The sequence below is a fragment of the Falco cherrug genome, chromosome 16 (assembly GCF_023634085.1).
Source record: "Falco cherrug isolate bFalChe1 chromosome 16, bFalChe1.pri, whole genome shotgun sequence".
Classification (NCBI taxonomy): domain Eukaryota; kingdom Metazoa; phylum Chordata; class Aves; order Falconiformes; family Falconidae; genus Falco; species Falco cherrug.
Window position 1 is genome coordinate 4,912,796 of NC_073712.1, and position 17,224 is coordinate 4,930,019.

The 17,224-nt window shown below is 57.8% G+C and overlaps 1 protein-coding gene across 2 annotated transcripts in view; it reads left to right on the plus strand.

Moving 5' to 3' along the window:
• GRM4 (glutamate metabotropic receptor 4) overlaps positions 1-17,224 on the plus strand; it is a 53,717-nt gene that overhangs the window by 4,627 nt on the left and 31,866 nt on the right. For both annotated transcript variants that reach the window (XM_055728300.1, XM_055728301.1), the window contains exons 2-3: positions 4,040-4,822; positions 14,072-14,288. In XM_055728300.1, coding sequence (XP_055584275.1) covers positions 4,304-4,822; positions 14,072-14,288 — 736 coding nt within the window. In that variant the 5' untranslated portion in view covers positions 4,040-4,303. The remainder of the gene's footprint in view (positions 1-4,039; positions 4,823-14,071; positions 14,289-17,224) is intronic.

The following is a 17,224-nucleotide window of genomic DNA, read 5'->3' on the forward strand; positions in this document are numbered from 1 at the left end:
CTGGTGCTGGCCCGTGGCTCAGTGGCATGGCCACCACTAGAGGGGAGCAGGATGCCACCATGCAGGACCGGCCCTGTGTCCTGGGGTGCTGGGGACCCGCAGGGCAGGGGTGCAGCCCGGTGCTGAGCACTGCCCCTGGCCCCCTTGGCTCTGCCCATCCCAGGGCAGCAGCAGCCCCAGCACCCGCATCTGCAGCTCCTGGTGCTCCTCAGATTGGTCTGGCTCGGGCCAGGCAATGACCCTTGCCTGGGTTCTGGAGATCCGCTGGGTTTGATTAGTCCTTGCACTGCTCTCCAGACTGCGGATCTGGCTGTGGCACAGCCGGGATGAGGGTGACAGAAAGGCTCATTCCTCACCGACGATGTGCTTGCGGGGAGTGGGAGGAAGCAGCATTGCTCCTTCCTTTGGTGCAGTGATAAGTGCCACACTGGGCGTTTATCCCACCCCCTTTATTGCCACCCTCGGTACCTGCACCTGACTTATTGCAAATCTGCAAATATATCTTCCCCTGGGGTGGTGGTGCTCCCATGGATGGGGCAGGAGGGTGGCTGTGTCCCCTCGTTGCCTGTAGCACGTGGGTAAGGCTGTTCCCTGCTCCACGAGCACCTGCTGTAGGCAGGTGTCTCCCTCCAGATGTGCATCTCCCTCCAGATGTGCAGCACCAGCCTCATGGGAGGAGGGCTGGCTGCTCTGGGGAGGTGCAGGAGCCCTGCGGATGCAGAGGCTGGTCTCACACCTCGGAAGAAGGATGGCTTTCCCTCCTTCTTGTCCTTGAGCTGTAAGGGCTCCTGCTGGCTCGCCCAGCCCCACGCGCTGCCCACCCCTCCGGCCAGCCCCCCAGGGCTGGGTGCATCCCTGGCACGGGTGGGACCAAGGTTTGGGGTCTGTGGGGAGCAGCGGCTCGTGTGTGACCGTGGGGATGCTCAAGACAGGTGGAGGGTGACAGTGGGAAGGGGACGCTCATCTCCTGCCCCTTCCCGGTGAGTGCTCAGGCCATTGGCAGCACAGGCTTATCGGGTAACTCAGGCTGCATCTCCCCTAATGATTCAGCGAAGGATTCAAACCAGCTCCCCCCTCCCCTTCCCATTATTTGCGCTTTCTTCTTGCCTGCCGTGATATTTTTACCTTCAGTTCGTTCAGATTATATGATCAAAGGAGGCACAAAGGGGAGAGAACAGAGAGGAAAAAGCTTAAAAGAAGAAAGGGAGAGGCTGTGGGCTCTGAGGGCACTGCTGGCTCTGCGGGAGCTGCTGGGGGCTCGCAGGATTTTCCTGGGAGCAGGTCCACGTGGTGACCATCGCACCTTCTCCAACGGGCTGAAATGTCGCAACTCCAGGGGTGAGGGTGTAAGAAATGACCTGATTTCAGCTGATGCGGGGCTGGGGGGGCGGGGGAGGGGCTGGCTGTGGTGTTGGCGCACCTCTGGGTCTTCCCATCATCTGCTCCCTCCCCATGGGCAGAGCTTGACCCGCTTCCAGGCTGTGGCAGGAGCCGCTTTCCCCCTCTCTGCTCCCGCTGCTGCTGCATGGGATGGTTCTTGCGAAGGAGACGGGACGATGTGGAGGGTTGATCCCTGTCCTTGATCCCAGTGGGAGCAGGGCCGTGCTGGTGGGAGCTCTCCTGGCGGCAGGGCAGGCTGGGGTGGGTGCTGTGCTGCAGCACTCCCAAGCTCCTGCCTTTCGGAGCAAAGAGCTTGGCACTGGGTAATTCTGGTTGCTTAAAAGCCCCGGCTGTCAGAAACGCTTTGGAGATGGGCCTTCAAGTGGCTCCGACGGACAGGGATGTGCATAATTTATGGAGGTGAGTTGAGGCAAGGGCCCTCCTGGCTGGGGCGGCTGCGGAGCAGAACCTCCTCCGTGGTGTAACGGGGCTCCATGGTGTAACGGGGCTCGGCACAGCCGGCCCTGGCGGGCAGCACCCCTCGGGGCTGGCTGAGGATCCGGCCCGGCAGGTGTGGGCTTGGATGCCAGGCTCTGTGCTCGAGCTGAGATTAATTTAAGCTCTTTCTTCGGTCTCGCCGTTGCAGTCTGTCCTGCTTGGGGAATGCATTTGCCTGCTCCGCTCTCCTCTGCTTTTTGGAGCTTTGCATTAATCATGCGCTGCCATCGCAGCATCCGTCAGCGGCTGCTTGGAGACAGCAGGGACGGGCTGCAAGGGAGAGCCTTCCCCCAGAGGGGAAACTGAGGCAGGGGGCTATGCTGCTTGGGCAGGGGCAGCTCCGCAGCGTGGGGAGGGGGATGAAGGGCTGTCCTGCCTGTGATCTCAGGGCCAAGACCGTGGCAGCACCCTGTGCCTACTCAGGGGGTCTGTGGTGAAAGCAAAGGAGACAAGGTGAGGGCACAGGGGGCTGCGGGAGGGTGGTGAGAGGTAAGACCCCCCCAGGCTGCCCCACAGCTGCAAGCAGGAGGCTGCCAAGAGGGTGTGGGGTGGAGGGGCTGGGCTGGGCTGAGCCCTCTCTGCCAGCTCCAGCACTGGCTCTGGAGGAGCCAGCAACTCCAAGACAGGGTGCGTGCACCGGTGTGCTGGGGTGGCATGGCAGTTAGTAGGAGCAGGTGGGTTTTTTCCATCTGGTGAAAGGACTAAATCTCACCCTGTGAAGGTTAATCGGGACCCAAGGGTGCCTGGCTGCTCTTCTATTGCTGCCTCTCCAAAAAGAGCCGCTGATGATGCCGAAATGCTTCCCATCGGCTGCACTTGGTGCCAGGGCTGCTGAATCCCTGTGGCCCTCGGGGAGGTGTTGGGATGTGGGTCAGGATGCAGCGGGTGTCCATGGGCACAGCCTGCGCGCATCGCTCAGCCACCGCTCCCGGTTTTACTCCCAGTTTTCCCAGGGACCATTTGCTCCTTCCTTCCCGCCCCGTGGGCACCCAGCTCGGGGTCCGAGGAGCAGCTCAATGCCCTTGGCACACAGCTGACCATCCATCTTGCCATTTTCAGTTTGGGTGGACCCTCAGGGTGCTTGCCTAGGGCAGCCAGATAGCCAAACTCCCCACGTGGCTCGGGCGAGACCTCGGTACCATCGATATTTGCTGCTGGAAGCTGTCGATAGCGGATGCTTGCGAGGAAGCAGCTGCTGGTTCGGAAATCAGTGGCCTGAAGGAAGAGCAGCAGGAGCAGCAATGCTTAGGGTAGCGATTCAGATCCGTGACGCTGGCTTTCGGCAGTGCCTGGATGTGTCGGCTCTTGCTTAAGATAGAAATCAGCTCCGAGCCCGCTTGGTTTGCAGTGCGGCGCTCGAGACGTGGGGACTCATGGCAGGCGGTTGAAAAAGCTGTTAGGAAACAGCCCCAGGTCCTTCGGCACCTCCTTGCTTTGGGCTCGGTGGTGCAGGGGATGGGGGATGCACGTGGCTCTGACCCCCACCAAGGGCATGAGCCTGGCAGACCTGGGAGGAGGCTTGGGAAGATCTTCAGTCTTGGCTGGCTTTGCTGGGGGCAGGAGCTCATGTCTGGCAGGGCCGTTGATGGGGACAAGGAGGGGGCAGGTGGGTGCAGCAGGGGGTGCTCCACTCAGTAGAGGGGGTGTTTAGAGAGCAGATTTCTCCCCACATCATCTTGGGGTCTAAATCAATCTTGGCTTTAAAGCGGCTGCTTCGCTCCTGTGCCTGGCTGTGTCCTGGGGCAGGAAGGATGCTCTAGGGCAGGCAAGAGACCAGGGCTGTGGGTGCATGTGGGGTTTGCCCCCCTCTGAGCACTGTCTAGGAGCCTGTCCCGCCCTGGCAGCTCCCTGAAGAGGGGGTGGGATGGGATGGGGTCCCAGGGTGTCACTCCAGCCCTGAGCTGGCCACTGACCTGGCCCTGCTCCTTTGGGCAGAGTGAGCCGGGGGCCCCTGCACCAACCCCCTGCCCAGATGCAGTCTGGGCTGAGCCAAAGCTGCTGGCATGAATCAAAAATCAAGTGAATCCCAAATCTGTGTTTTGCAGTAACCCCCAGTGCTAATTTCTGCCAGCATCCCTGATGAAAGCACGGAATAGCTGATGTCCTCTTCATGCTCCTGCTTAATTTTCTCTCTCCCTCCTGTTCCCCCCTCCCTCTTAAGGGCTCCGGAGGAAGGATTCGAAGCTTTGCTTGGGCTCACATCTCGGCTGCCACCTCCTCTCCCTGGCATAGCCATGCAGACCGTGGCACCCTCCTGCAGCCCGGCTGCCCGCTGCTCCCTGGGGGCTGGCATCACCAGTGGGAGCTGCTGACGGTGCCGCGAGCGGGAGCCCACCGGGAACCATGCTGCCCGCCCGCGCCAGCCTGGCTCCCTGACCACTGCCGGGATTTGGGCTGCGAGCTCTGCCCCATCACGGCTTTGGCGATGAGCGGGGGTTATTTTTGCATGGAGCGTCTGTCCTTCTGCCTCCTCCTGAGTGCCTGGAGCTGGGGGTGGGCGCCCGGGGGTGCCGCCAAGCCCAAGGGCCAGGGCTACCCACACATGAACTCCATCCGCATCGACGGGGACATCACGCTCGGGGGGCTCTTCCCCGTGCACGGCCGGGGCGTGGAGGGAAAAGCCTGCGGGGAGCTGAAGAAGGAGAAGGGCATCCATCGCCTGGAGGCCATGCTCTTCGCCCTGGACCGCATCAACAACGACCCCGATCTGCTCCCCAACATCACCCTGGGCGCCCGCATCCTGGACACGTGCTCACGGGACACGCACGCCCTGGAGCAGTCGCTGACCTTCGTGCAAGCCCTTATCGAGAAGGACAGCACCGAGGTGCGCTGCGTCAACGGCGGCCCCCCCATCATCACCAAACCAGAGCGCGTGGTTGGTGTCATCGGTGCCTCGGGCAGCTCCGTCTCCATCATGGTGGCCAACATCCTGCGGCTCTTCAAGGTAGGGTTTGGCAAGGGTAAAAAGAACCGCCCGGCAGAAACACCGCGAGTGTTTTTGCAGTGTTTCTCCACGCATGCCTCTTCCACGGCTGAGGGTAGGGAGGAGCTGGTGTCTTTAAAACCCTTCTCCTGCCTCCGCTGTGTTCCCTGGGATCCCTTCATCCATTCTCCTCCAGTGGTGACACTTTTAGCAGGAGGATTTTTCTCTCTTCTCCTCTGGTTTTGTGGCGAGGGGGGATGCTGATGCTCCTGGTGCCAGCGGGGCTGTGGGAGGGCAGTCACCTGGCAGGGGATGGATGGGGAGGTGGGCTGAGTGTGAGTGTGGGCTGGGATAACGCAGGCTGGAAGGACTGTGGGGGGCTCATCCCACTGCCTGTGCCCACCAGGACCATCTCTGGGCTCAGACTGGGTTGCTCAGGGCTTGGTTGTGGTAGATCTTAAAAACTTCTGAGGCTGGAGGGGGTGCCGAGGATTTCTGGGGTGCAGCCCTGGCCCCCCTTCCTGGCTGGTACTTGAGGGGGCTTGGACAATCTGTGGGAGCAGTGTCACTGGGAGGGTCAGCCCGGGGGCCCCCTGCCCATCGTGTTCAGCACCCTGTGTGTAAAAAGTCACATAAAAGATGCCGGGCACCTCCCTGCTGTGGCTGTCACCTATAGACTGTCTCAGCTGCCTGCAACAGCTGAGAGTTGGGGGTGTTTCAGTATAGGTCCCCCTTACACAGGTTATGGGGGGTGGCTCATAAGGGGGGGCGGGTTATACCCCCAAAACATAAGGTCACGCCTGAGCCAAACGGCTGGGGAGCTGCAGGGTTGCCACGTCCACTGCTGGGGTGGAGGCGGCTCTTGCTGATGGGCTGCGAGGGCGGCTGTGACCGCTCCGTGCTCCGGCCCAGGGGACATGGGCCAGGCTGGGGACACTTGTGCTGTGCCACTGGCCCCGGCTGCGTGGGGGGGAACAGGGGGCTCAGGGCTGCGGTGGGACACGGGCTCCCCCCGGCTCTCCCTACCAGCCGCAGGAAAGCCGAGGAGTTCATAATTACTCTCCCCTCGCTGTGCATTTATTTATCTGCATCAACATCCCTGGGCTAGAGAGTGTTTGAACAAGAGTCCCCTCTGCAGCAAACGGCAGGGAGAAATATAAATACTCTGCACACCCAGCAGCGGTGGGAGCCCCGTGCTGCCCCCGGAGTGGGGTCCCACCTCTTCCACCCCTCCCAGCACCCCGGAACCTCTCGGTTCTGCAGGATCGGGGCTGTTTTCCCTTTTTTCTTACCTTCGTCCTCCGCCAGCCCAGTACACTGAGAGCTCTGGGTGCCCTCTTGGGAGGGCTGGAAGCTGTTAGCGAAGACGGAAAAACCAGATCGCTGATGGAGTTTGATTTTTCTGGGTCCCTTTTTTTAAAATGTGTTAATGTTCCAGGCGACGAGTGAGAAGGCTATTCAATAATTAAAATAATATAAATTAGAGGGAGCGGGAGGAACTTAAAAGCTATTTGCCGAGACAAAAAAGATTGAATGCTTGCTTGGGAGAGGAGGAGGGAGGCGACAGGCAGTGGGAAAGGAGGAAGGAGACTGACAGTTGGAGGAGTGGGGATATAGGGATACCTACATCCTTTCTAGATTATGATGGTTTTTTTCCCTCCTTCTCATCCAGTTTTGCTCCCTGGGCAAAGCAGCTGTGACCTGTGCAGGGAGGATGTCGCTGAGCTCAAATGCACCCACGCCGCAGCCTTGCAGCCAGGCACCAGTGCCGCTGGTGGCTCGGTGAGGGCACGTCCAGAGCCCTGGGGGTCCGCAGCAACTTTAAAACCCAGAGTTGATCTCAGCCCAGCGTGACAGTGTGGAAATGCAAGTTGATGGACAGGCAGGTAGAGGATGGAGACTTCAACCCCCCCGGGTAGGGGGATGCAGGGTGACCTCAACCATTCCTAGACAGCGGCGAATCTCTGGGGGATGGGGTGTGCATGCAGGTGGGCTCACCCCCGGCCGTTCCCAGAGCAGGGACATCATTCCCATGGGATGTGTGGTCTCACCTCACCTTGCTGGGCCCAGCCACATTGCTGCAGCAGCAGGGGCTCGGGGATTCCAGGGTCTCTTCCCCCCTGCCATGACCTGAGAGCTGCTGCTGCTCTTTGTTATTCAAATAGTGGGTTTATGGCAGGGACATGCTTAAAATGAAAATAAGGCAACTTCCATTTCACGCTGCCGCTGACCTTTAAGCACGGGTGACTCCACTCTGAGGTTCAGCAAAGCATTTGCCTTCCCGGGTGTCGCTGCACAGGCAGTTGCCTTTGCCTGTTCCCTGGGGAATGATGCTCACCGGAGCTCTGGCTCCTGCTGTGGCCTCCTGGCACAAGGCGAGTACTGCTCACATCCCCCTCCGAGTACTGCTCACATCCCCCTCCGAGTACTGCTCCGAGTACTGCTCACATCCCCCTCTGAGTACTGCTCACATCCCCCTCGAGTACTGCTCCGAGTATTGCTCACATCCCCCTCCGAGTATTGCTCACATCCCCCTCCGAGTAATGCTCCGAGTACTGCTCACATCCCCCTCCGAGTACTGCTCACATCCCCCTCCGAGTACTGCTCACATCCCCCTCGAGTACTGCTCACATCCCCCTCGAGTACTGCTCACATCCCCCTCGAGTACTGCTCACATCCCCCTTGAGTACTGCTCACATCCCCCGCCGAGTACTGCTCACATCCCCCTCGAGTACTGCTCACATCCCCCTTGAGTACTGCTCACATCCCCCTCCGAGTACTGCTCACATCCCCCTCCGTGTTCCCTGGCGAGGGGACGCTGATGGGAAGTGCTGGGAGCCAAACTGGTGCAACCTGCTCCCGATGCTGGGGGGAGCACTGGAATGCCTGCCCTGGCTGGGGGTCGGTGCCCCCTCCCCGTGGGCAGCTGGTGGGGGGGAAGCAGGGTGGCGTTTCAAGTGCCCTCCAAGTACTTTGATTTTTTTTTTTAAATTGCTGAAGTGGTTCTCTGGGAGGGTTGTAGCACATCCAGACACAAAATCAATTGGAAAGTCCAACCAGGCAAGGAGCAAACAGCATCCCCCCCAACCCGTCCCTGGGTGTGCGCTCGCACCCCTGCACCCGTGGGGATGCAAGCAGGAGCCGTCCCCTCCCTTTGGTCACCCACATTTCAGCGATGGGTCCCCTCACCCCGCTCCAGCAGCAGTAGGTGGGTCACTGCAGGTCTGCATCCCACCCTGCAGGTGACAGCAGCCCCCCCAACTTGTCCCCAGGAGCCTGGAGCAGCCCCTTTACCTCCAGCCGTATGCATGGCAGAGGTGGTTGTTCCTGCCCCAGGATGATGCTGTCCCCCTCCGTGGTCCCTCGCCCCATCCCACGCTCCCCTCCCACGCATCTCTCCCTGCTCCCTTCCCATGCAGCCCACCGGCCCTTCCCCACCGGCGGTGAGCCTTGCCCCTCCCTGCCAGGGTTTTTGTTGCTCCTGTGCTACATAAATACATAACGTGTCCTTTTAGATGCCACTGCCTAATTAAAGCTGTACATCAGTGGAACAACTTGCAGATGCGGCATCCTCTGTCCAAGCTGGCTCCATCTCTCCTCGTAGCTCTGCTTGCAGAAAAAACCTTCCCCCAAATCCCTGGTCTCGGCTCCTTGCGATAGCATCTCTCTGGCGTCACTGCAAGAGCTTTCTGGCATGCTCCAGCTCCTTCCCACCCCTTTCTGCTGGCTTTCCAGCCCCAGCTCTACGTACTTTCTCCTGAACCACCACGGTGATGCTGGTGTAAAAGGAACCAGGTCTGTCCCCTGCAAATATGATCCCCAAAAAGCTGCGTCGGGGTCTGGGGTTGCATTTTTCAACCCCACCCAGAAAGAGCTGGGATGTGATGAAGCCTAAGTGCTCAGCTGGGGTGAGGAGCATCCTTGGCCAGGGGAAGGACTCAGCACACGCCGGACACTTTGAGGTGCTTGTTTTCTTTGTGGCAGTGAGTGCAGCAGCTCTTTTTAGCACAGGGGTATTGTACAGCATGAATAATTCACCTAACGGAGGACGATGCCAGTCGTGTGTGTGGCGGGAGCCAGGAGTGCTCAGCACCTGCAGGCACATGAGGTTTTGCTGCCTGGGGCTGGGTTGCTGCAGCTGGGGGTGTGTGTATGTGTGTGTGCAGAGCTGGATTAGACCCCTGGTGCTGAGCCCCCCAGGTTTGTGTCTGCTCCCTGCAACGGGGGATGCCCCAAGGCTTTGGGGGCAGTGGGATGGGAGGGCTGCTGCATTCAGCACCACGCTTCCCCACTTAGTGGGTAAATAACCTTCATGAAGCCAGGAAGGTGGAAATCGGCTGGGGGACTCTGATTAATCACCCGCTCCTGCCACTTCATTTCCTTGTTCTTCACTGGGTTTATTAAAACAAATTGCAGCTGCCTGGCTCCCCCAAGCTGCCCTGGCCCCGCAGCCCCAAGCTGTGTCCCTGGGCTGGGCGAGGAGGAGCGGGAGGCTGAAGGCAGGGGGACCGCACTTTCAGCCAGGAGCATCCCGAAGGGCAGCATCCATGGCTGTCTGCACCCCATGCTTGGGATGGGAGCTGGGGTTTGTTTTGGAAAAAGGGATGCAACCACCCTTTGGCAGCACCGGCGTTATCCACTGGAGCTGCCTCCCCAGTGCAGGAAGCCTGGTCTGTGGGCAATTAAGAAAAAGTTTTCTTTCTCATCACTGGTTTTCCATCTGCCGCCAGCACCCCCAGCTGAGCTGTCTCCTTTCGGCATCAGCCGGTGCCAGGGCTGGCCGGGAGAGCCTCCCGCAGCTGCCGTGCTTCCCGGTGCTTTATTTTTTGACAAGAGCCAGATTTATTGAAGGAGACCGAGCAGCCCGTGCGTGGCTGGTGTCAGCCCCGGCGCTGGAGCTGCCTGATTTAGATGCTCGGTTGAACAGGTCACGACAAAGGAGCGGGCAGGTCGGGGAGTCTGTGCTCCCTACCCTGAGCTATGTCCTCTCAGGAGTGGCTTCATCCTGGTGGCACCGGCGCTGGGAAACGGAGGAATCTGGTATCAGCTCTGTCTTGTGGCGGTGTGCCGTGGTCCCTGAGCGATCTGCCTGCCCTGTGCGTTAGGAGCAGCCCACCCCCACCCCCACCCTACATTTTCAGCTGGGGAAAGTGAGGCACGGAGAGCTGGTAAGCAGCCCAGGGTCTGTGGGATGCGGGAACTTTATTGCTCTCCAAGGAGATGCTGAGGGCTGCTGGACCCTGTCTTGGCACTGGGCCTGATCCTGCAGCCCCGGGGAAGGGGCAGTGGCACAGGGGCTGCAGCTCATTCTGTTCCGATGACAAAGTCTGACCATCCCCACTCAGCCCCCTCGCTCCTCCAGCCCCTGCGGTGCTTTACGCTCTCCCTAATTAAAAGCTGCTGTCCAAATGGCTCGATGATGGAAATTCTAATTAAATCAATTCCATCTTGTCGGTGAACCAGAGGTTTGCAGAAGATACGCATGAAATTAATAAGTGTGGTTAGGGAATTAGCTGCCTCTGACCCTGCTCCTGGTGTGGGGGGGTCGGTGCAGGAGCCCCTTCTCATGGGGTTGCTCCCAACTGGTGTGTGAGGCTCTGGCCACGCGATGGCCCATTTGTTTTTTGGTTCCTTCCCTCCTGGCTGCTCGGGCTGATGTTCAGATTGATGGTTTAAGCCGTGCTGAAATCACCGCCTTTGCCTAATTCTCCCCAATCCAGAGGGATTCTGTCCACCGCTGTAGGAAAAATGGCCCACCAGCTCGGTGTTCGTGAAATCGGTATGAAATCCAGGTGCTTTGGCAGTGGGTTTGAGGTCGATCACACCAGCCCATTGACCTAAGGGGCTGGGAGGAGCAGGATGACACCCCCGACCATGGCTCTCGCCTGCTCTCTTACCCTGAGGGGCACTTCTGCAGGCTGGGGGTGCTTCTGGATGATGCTGACCCTGTTTTTTGGTTCAAAAAAAGGGAGGAAGGAGGTTTTACCCCCTGCTCTGGCATTACTCCTCACTCTTGATGGGACAAAGGAGTCTTGAGGTGCAGGAGAGCTGGTCCCACTGATTCCCCCCCGCCCCAGTATTTATCCCAGGCTGGAGATGAGCCAGAGAAGGTACCACTGGTGCCCAAATATGCAGCTGAGAGGCCAAATTTCCAGCTTTGGCCTCCCCGCTACATCCTTCTTCTTTCTAAGAACCCTGAATTCCCTGCCTGCATTTTGCTTTTACGGACCTAAAAGGACTTTTGTCTTTTATCTGAGAAAATAGCTGGTGCCAGGAGCTGGGCTATTGCAGACCAGGAGATCAAAAAGGCAAAGGGGAGGAAAAAAGGCAGAAGTCATCTATGAAATGGTCGTTTGAGAACTGGTATTTTATTTTCACTTCCATCCAAGGCAGAGGAATAAGAGAAAAAAGCTCTTTCCATTTGTTTATTAAAATACAGCTTCCAGTTTATAGCCCGTAGATCAACAGGTAGTTTCTAGGCTTCATTTTCCAGCAGAGATTCCGGTGGGATGGGCAGCCTGGGGGTTAAAGCCAGATGTGCCCCAGCTGTCCGAGCTTGGATGGGATGCGCGGTGGAATGGGGGAACAGCTGGGAAGTCTCCATCACCAGCGCTCTGCTGAGGAGGCAGGGATCTGTTTAAACTAAACCACTTTGCAGAGAAAAAAAATCATTGAGAAAGGATCCTCTGGAAAGACAGGGTTGCATCCCTGCCCCCCAAAATCTCCTTTGACGTGGGCACTGCTGCTTTCCATGCCCACTTGACCTCATTGCATGGGTACGCTGCCTGCATCACCTCCATCCCAAGCCCCCGTGTCCATCCTTTGCCCGGCACCGCTGTAGCCAAGGCAGGAAGGATCCTGGCAAGGAGAGCAGGCGCGGAGCAGCCCCCCCCCCCCCCCGCCCCGTTCCCTCCCCAGGATGAATGATTGCCAGACGAGCGCCTCACCTGCTGAGCAGAATTTTAATCGAGTCTCATGTACCGGCTCCTGGTCACAGATACCCAGCGAGCAGATCACAGCCCCTCGGAAAGGAGCACAAAGCAGATTGTCACACAGAGTAATCCTATTTGTGTCTTGATAAAGATTCCTTCCTCTCCCACTCCTCCTCCATCTCTCTCTTTTTTTTTTTCATCTTTTATTTTGCAGGTAGGTGGAAGGGTGGCTGCTCCTTTCTGGGGGCCTTTTAGCATTCAGGTGGAGTCGTGAGTTTATAACACTGGTATTGCATTTTAATAGAGAGAGAGACAGGAGTGGAAGAGGGGAAAATAACGGAGAAACAAAGGAGAAACTGTGCGGTGCAGCCTGGGAGCAGGAGCGGAGGAGAATGGAGGAGGTCCTGGGAGGGTTGGGAGACCTGGGAGGGTCCGTGGGGTAACTCTGGTGCACGTCTCCCCATCCTTGGGATGCTGCTACCCTGCTGGGCTCCCAGTAAGGTGGCTTGGTCTTATAACACCAACTAGGATTCCCACAGATCCCCCCCTCCAAACCTCTCCCTGTCCCCTCCAAGCCCACCCAGGTGTTTCTGCTGCTGGGATCTGGCTAATTGCTTAACGGGGACTGGTGATGGGTGAGGCCGAAGCTGATTTAGGCATCTGGCATCGCCCAGGAGCCTGCTGAGCCCAGAGGATTACTGGGATCCCTTGCAGTCCCCTGTGGCTCTGGCAGCATTTGCGCTCCTGCAAGCTGCCATTACTGAATTATTCCTAAATGGATTAGCGGGAGCAGGAGAGGGGGGAAAACTCTCCGAGAGCCGGGGGCTGCTGCTCGGTGCCTGCTTGCCCCCAAGCCATGGGGTGGTTTGGGGTCGGCGATGCCCTGGGCTGTTCCTCCTCTGTTTGCTTGGTCCTGGCACTGAAGCAGCATCCGCAGGAAGGTGAGAGGGCAGCGGGTGGCCGGATCCTGCCACCGGCCGTGCCCGCTCCGGGTAGGGCTGTCGATGTCTCTGCTGTGCTGCTGCCCTGTGGCTCTGGGCGCATCCTGGCTGAATTTAACACCTTCCCCAGGTTTTGGGCTCTGCCAGCCCTTGCAATGTGTGGGGCTGCACCCTGGAGAGGTACCTGCTTGGGTGGGGGGGCGAGGGGGTGGTGGACGGGGCTGTCTGGGTGCTCGGTTTGCCTTTGGCAGGGAGCTTCAGGCTGGTGGGGAGAAACTGGGCTTGATAATTTAATAAGCCTTTTCCATCTTTAAGATAAATTAACATCTGTGGTGTGTTTTGGAGATGTAAAGTGCTGTGTAAGTGTTAAGCATTGCATGATCCTGCGGTGCTAAATCATTCTAATGTACTGCGCGAGGTGCGGTGGCTCGGGTTAATTTAAAGGGCTTATTTATGGCTTGGGTGGACGGGACCTGGTGGGGTGGGGTGGGATCTGTCCTTCCTGGGGCAGGAAGCCAAGGGGAGACCTTGGGAGTGCTGTCCAGGGCAGAAATAAGGTTTTCTCTTTGGCGTCTCCCATGTTGGGTACTTTCGATGTTCAGGCAACTGGGGATCCTGCTGGGTGTCCCTGAGCTTCAGGTGGTCCCTGAGCCCCGATGTCCCCAGGGGCTGAGCTAGCCTGCGTGGCCAAGGGTTGGAACCGGCTTTCCCTGCGTGGTGCTGGTCCCCTTTGCCCAGGCAGCACCCAGAGGTACCCACAGCTCTCGTGCTGGCTGGCACCCGCGGAGCACGGGGGGGAGGTCAAAGCAAGCAGGGAGGCAGGCAGGCGTGGTACATGCAGCAATGAAAGCTTGGGATGCTCTGAACCTCTCCTTGCAATGCCTGGGACTGCCCAGCTCCATGGTGGACCTTGAAGGGACTTGTTGGTGTCTGCTCTGCCCTGGGGCTGGGCTCTGTTCTTCCTTGGGAGATCCTGGAGTCCTTCTGACCTGCTGGGCAGATCCTGGAGTCCTTCTGACCTGCTGGCCTCTGTGTGGGCTGGACTGGAGGGTGCAGAGATGTGTGTCTTGGCATGGGTTAGGGTGGTTTTGTGTCTCCTGTGCCCAATTATGCATGGAAGCTACTGGATCAAAGCCTTTGGGTTTCCACCAAGACCCAGTAGAGCTGATCACCCACCACTTCATAGTCTTCCTCCATAAGGTGCTGGTCTTGGGTGCTGTGGAGCATCCCATGCCTGTCTAGTGGCACATGCTCCCACCTACCCGGTGGTCTTCCTTGATTTCCACCCCTTCCTTCTCCAGAGCAGGGCTTTGGGAGCATGGGCAAGGTGAGGGCATTGCAGTGGGGTGAAGATCACCTCTTTCTCCTGATGCTTTGTCTTGCCCCCTCCATCCCAGATCCCCCAGATCAGCTACGCCTCCACCGCGCCGGACCTGAGCGACAACAGCCGCTATGACTTCTTCTCCCGCGTCGTCCCGTCTGACACCTACCAGGCTCAAGCCATGGTAGACATCGTCAAAGCCCTTAAGTGGAACTACGTCTCCACCTTGGCCTCCGAGGGCAGCTATGGTGAGAGCGGTGTGGAAGCCTTCATCCAGAAGTCCAGGGAGGATGGTGAGTAGGTTTCTCCTGGGATGGGAGCTTGGTGTGGGCTTTGGAGCAGCTGGGGCTGGAGGAGAAAAGGCAATGGCTGGGGATGGGTGGATGCATCTGGTGGGCTTCTCGGCTTGAGCTGCGATGTGATTGTGGCGCACGAGCAGGGCTAGGTGGCATGGTTCTGGGGACAGCCCTGGGGCAGTGTGGGTTTTGGGGCTGCCCTGCTGATTGCAAGGACAATGTGGTGGCCAGCAAGGATCCAAACTCTCCAGCAAGGATTGGGACCAGCAATCCCAAGCTGCCTCCACTCTGCAGGGCAGGCTGCTTTATTGCTGCTGGCTCTTTTTGGAAAACATCTCGAGATCCCATTCCCTGCTTGCCAGGAGACCTCAGATCTGCTGAGCTTCCTCCATGGCTGAGCCACGGTGCTGGGCGCGTTCCAGAAGAAAAGGCTTTTACAAATACTCCCAGGTTTTAACAGAAAATAAAGTTGGCATCACCGCGTGCTTCGCCCAATTTTAGTGGAATTATCCTCGAGGGCAGGTGCTTTAATTTGTCTATAGGCTTTGGACAGGCGGAAAGTCTGTGCTCAGCAAAACTCTTTGGGAGGATTTGTCTGGAGTCAGAAAGATTTTGCTGACAGGAGCACTGGGATGCTTAGGGGGGATTAGCAGCCTTGGGAATGGCAGAGGAGCTTGTGGGTACCCGCTGGTGGCCGAGCATCAACCCTGGATGGGCTGGGCTGGGTGAGGAGCCCTGGGGATCGCTGTTATGGGTGCTATCACCATGAGTGCAGAGCCACCCTGAGACCCCACGGAGTGACCGGCACAGCACCGGGGTCCCTCCTGGCTCCGGCATCATCACTTCGCCTCCACAGCATCGTGTGCACGGGGTGGGATGGGAGCTAAAGAGTGTTTTCCGAGGCAGTTAAAACCCTGCAGTGCACAGGCTGCTGCCTATTACTGGCTTAACTGTATCTGAATGGCACATTAAGTTCTGGCAAAATCGGTGGGACACCAGCCTATCTGGAGCTAGTCAAACTGTGTTACGGCCTTATAAATGGATAAAGGGAATAAAAACTTCTAGGTGACGAGCTCCTAATCAAAGCCCTATAAATAGGAACAGCGTTAATTCTGTCTTGCGTGCACGCCCTGGCACTGGGAACCGGCTGTGCTTTTAATATGCAGAGAAACCCATCTGGGGATTCAACCTGGAAACTGCTCTTCAGGATTTTAACTTGAAAAGCAGAATATTTTTACGGGGTTGTGGTTGAGCAAGAAGGAGCGTGTGGGGATGCTTCGGAACAGGCGGGTGCGATGCTCGTGCCCTGGGATGGGGATGCAGGTGTGAGCAGTGCTGGGGTGCCCGCGCCGAGCTGGGGTTGTGTCCGCGCAGTCGGGTGTGACGGCGAGTTGCTGCAGGGGATGATACGTGGATCTGCAGATGCAAAGGTGCCGGGGGGGGGGGTGCGTGGGTCCAGGGGTGCCCTGCAGGGTGGGGTGCCCCATGGAAGGGCTGCGAGCAAAGGGCTGCCCTTATGGTGATGTTAACAGCTCCCAGGGTTTGTAAATGCAAACAGCAGCCCCAGCTGGTTAGTGCTGATAATGAGATTCTCATCTGACTATAGGAGCAGTAAGGGAAAGCAGCCTTTTTTGGGGGAGGTGGGGGCATTTTTGCATTATTTCCAGCATTTTTCCACCCAAAAAAAGGGAGTTTCCATGCCCGCCTTGGGCCGGCAGAATCTGCCCAGCGAGATGCCCAGGGCAGGGCTGATGGGACTGCTGGGTGACACGGGGCGGGGGGGGGGGGGGGGTGACAGGGTGAAGCAGCTTCGTTAGCCTGTGCCTGGCTCTGTTGTGCCCTTATCCTGCAGCAAGCAGGGCTGGAGGATGCTCTGCATCTGCTCCAGCACCCATGGTGCTGCTCCCCGGGGTGCTGGGCTGCACATGGCTGGGGTGAGAGGGCTGGGGCACAGGCAGGATTGGAAGCCACGCTCCTCCTCCATTAAGCACCAGTAAGGAGCGGTGGTTGTGACTGGTGGCCCTACTGCAGCGCGAGCACTTCTTCTCTCGGATACCTGTGGTTACCGCAAATTCTTATAACCAGATGGTTAACGATATGACAGTGTAATTGCAGAGTAAACAAGTGTACATGGAGTCGAAATGCACGTGTATTAATCTGGGGCTGAGGCAGTCCTGTAATTTGTGTATCCACGTAACCCAACGATTATGTGCATTAGTGATAATTTAGTTATCAAAAAGCATAATTCCACTGTAATTGCAGTATAACAGCGGCGTAAGTGCAGCCTATGTGTTATCAGCAGTAATGCCACGCCGCAGGAATACGTTTATTTAGAAGAGCCATCGTTTATCAGCCGGAGTCAGGGCGCCGGGGCAGCAGCTCTCACTTGGGTGGGCTCCAAGCTGTTTCCCAAAGCATCTCCCCTGGGAAGGAGCACCGGGGGGTCTCACCCTCACTGCTTTGCCCATGGAAGAGGGCTCCATGGCTGTGAATAATGGTGAGGTTGGACCAAGAACATGCTTTTTCTTTTTTTATTTTTTTTTTTAATTTTATTTTTATTTGAAGATCTCCCAGTCTTGCCCCCTGTGGTGGCAACTACAAGGGTGGAGGAGGAGCTGGGCTGCACCTGCTTCATTTCTCTGTCTTCCCCCCTAAAGATGGCTCTGCTGACACTAAATACCTTTACACCAGCACAGAGCCACTAGGAGCAGGTGAAGAATCTGGCCTCTCCTTCATAGCCTGTTTGTATATGCCTGGCACTCATTTGCATTTCTCCAGCAGCATGAAGGGTCCTGCGATTTATTGCTGCTTCAAGGTGCCTCCAGCATGTCAAAGTGATGTAAAAGGGCTGTCGGTTGACTGAGGATCTGGCCTCTGCCGAGGGCTTGCCAGCAGTTTGTCAAGCGATGGAGTTTACCTGGTCGGGGGTATTT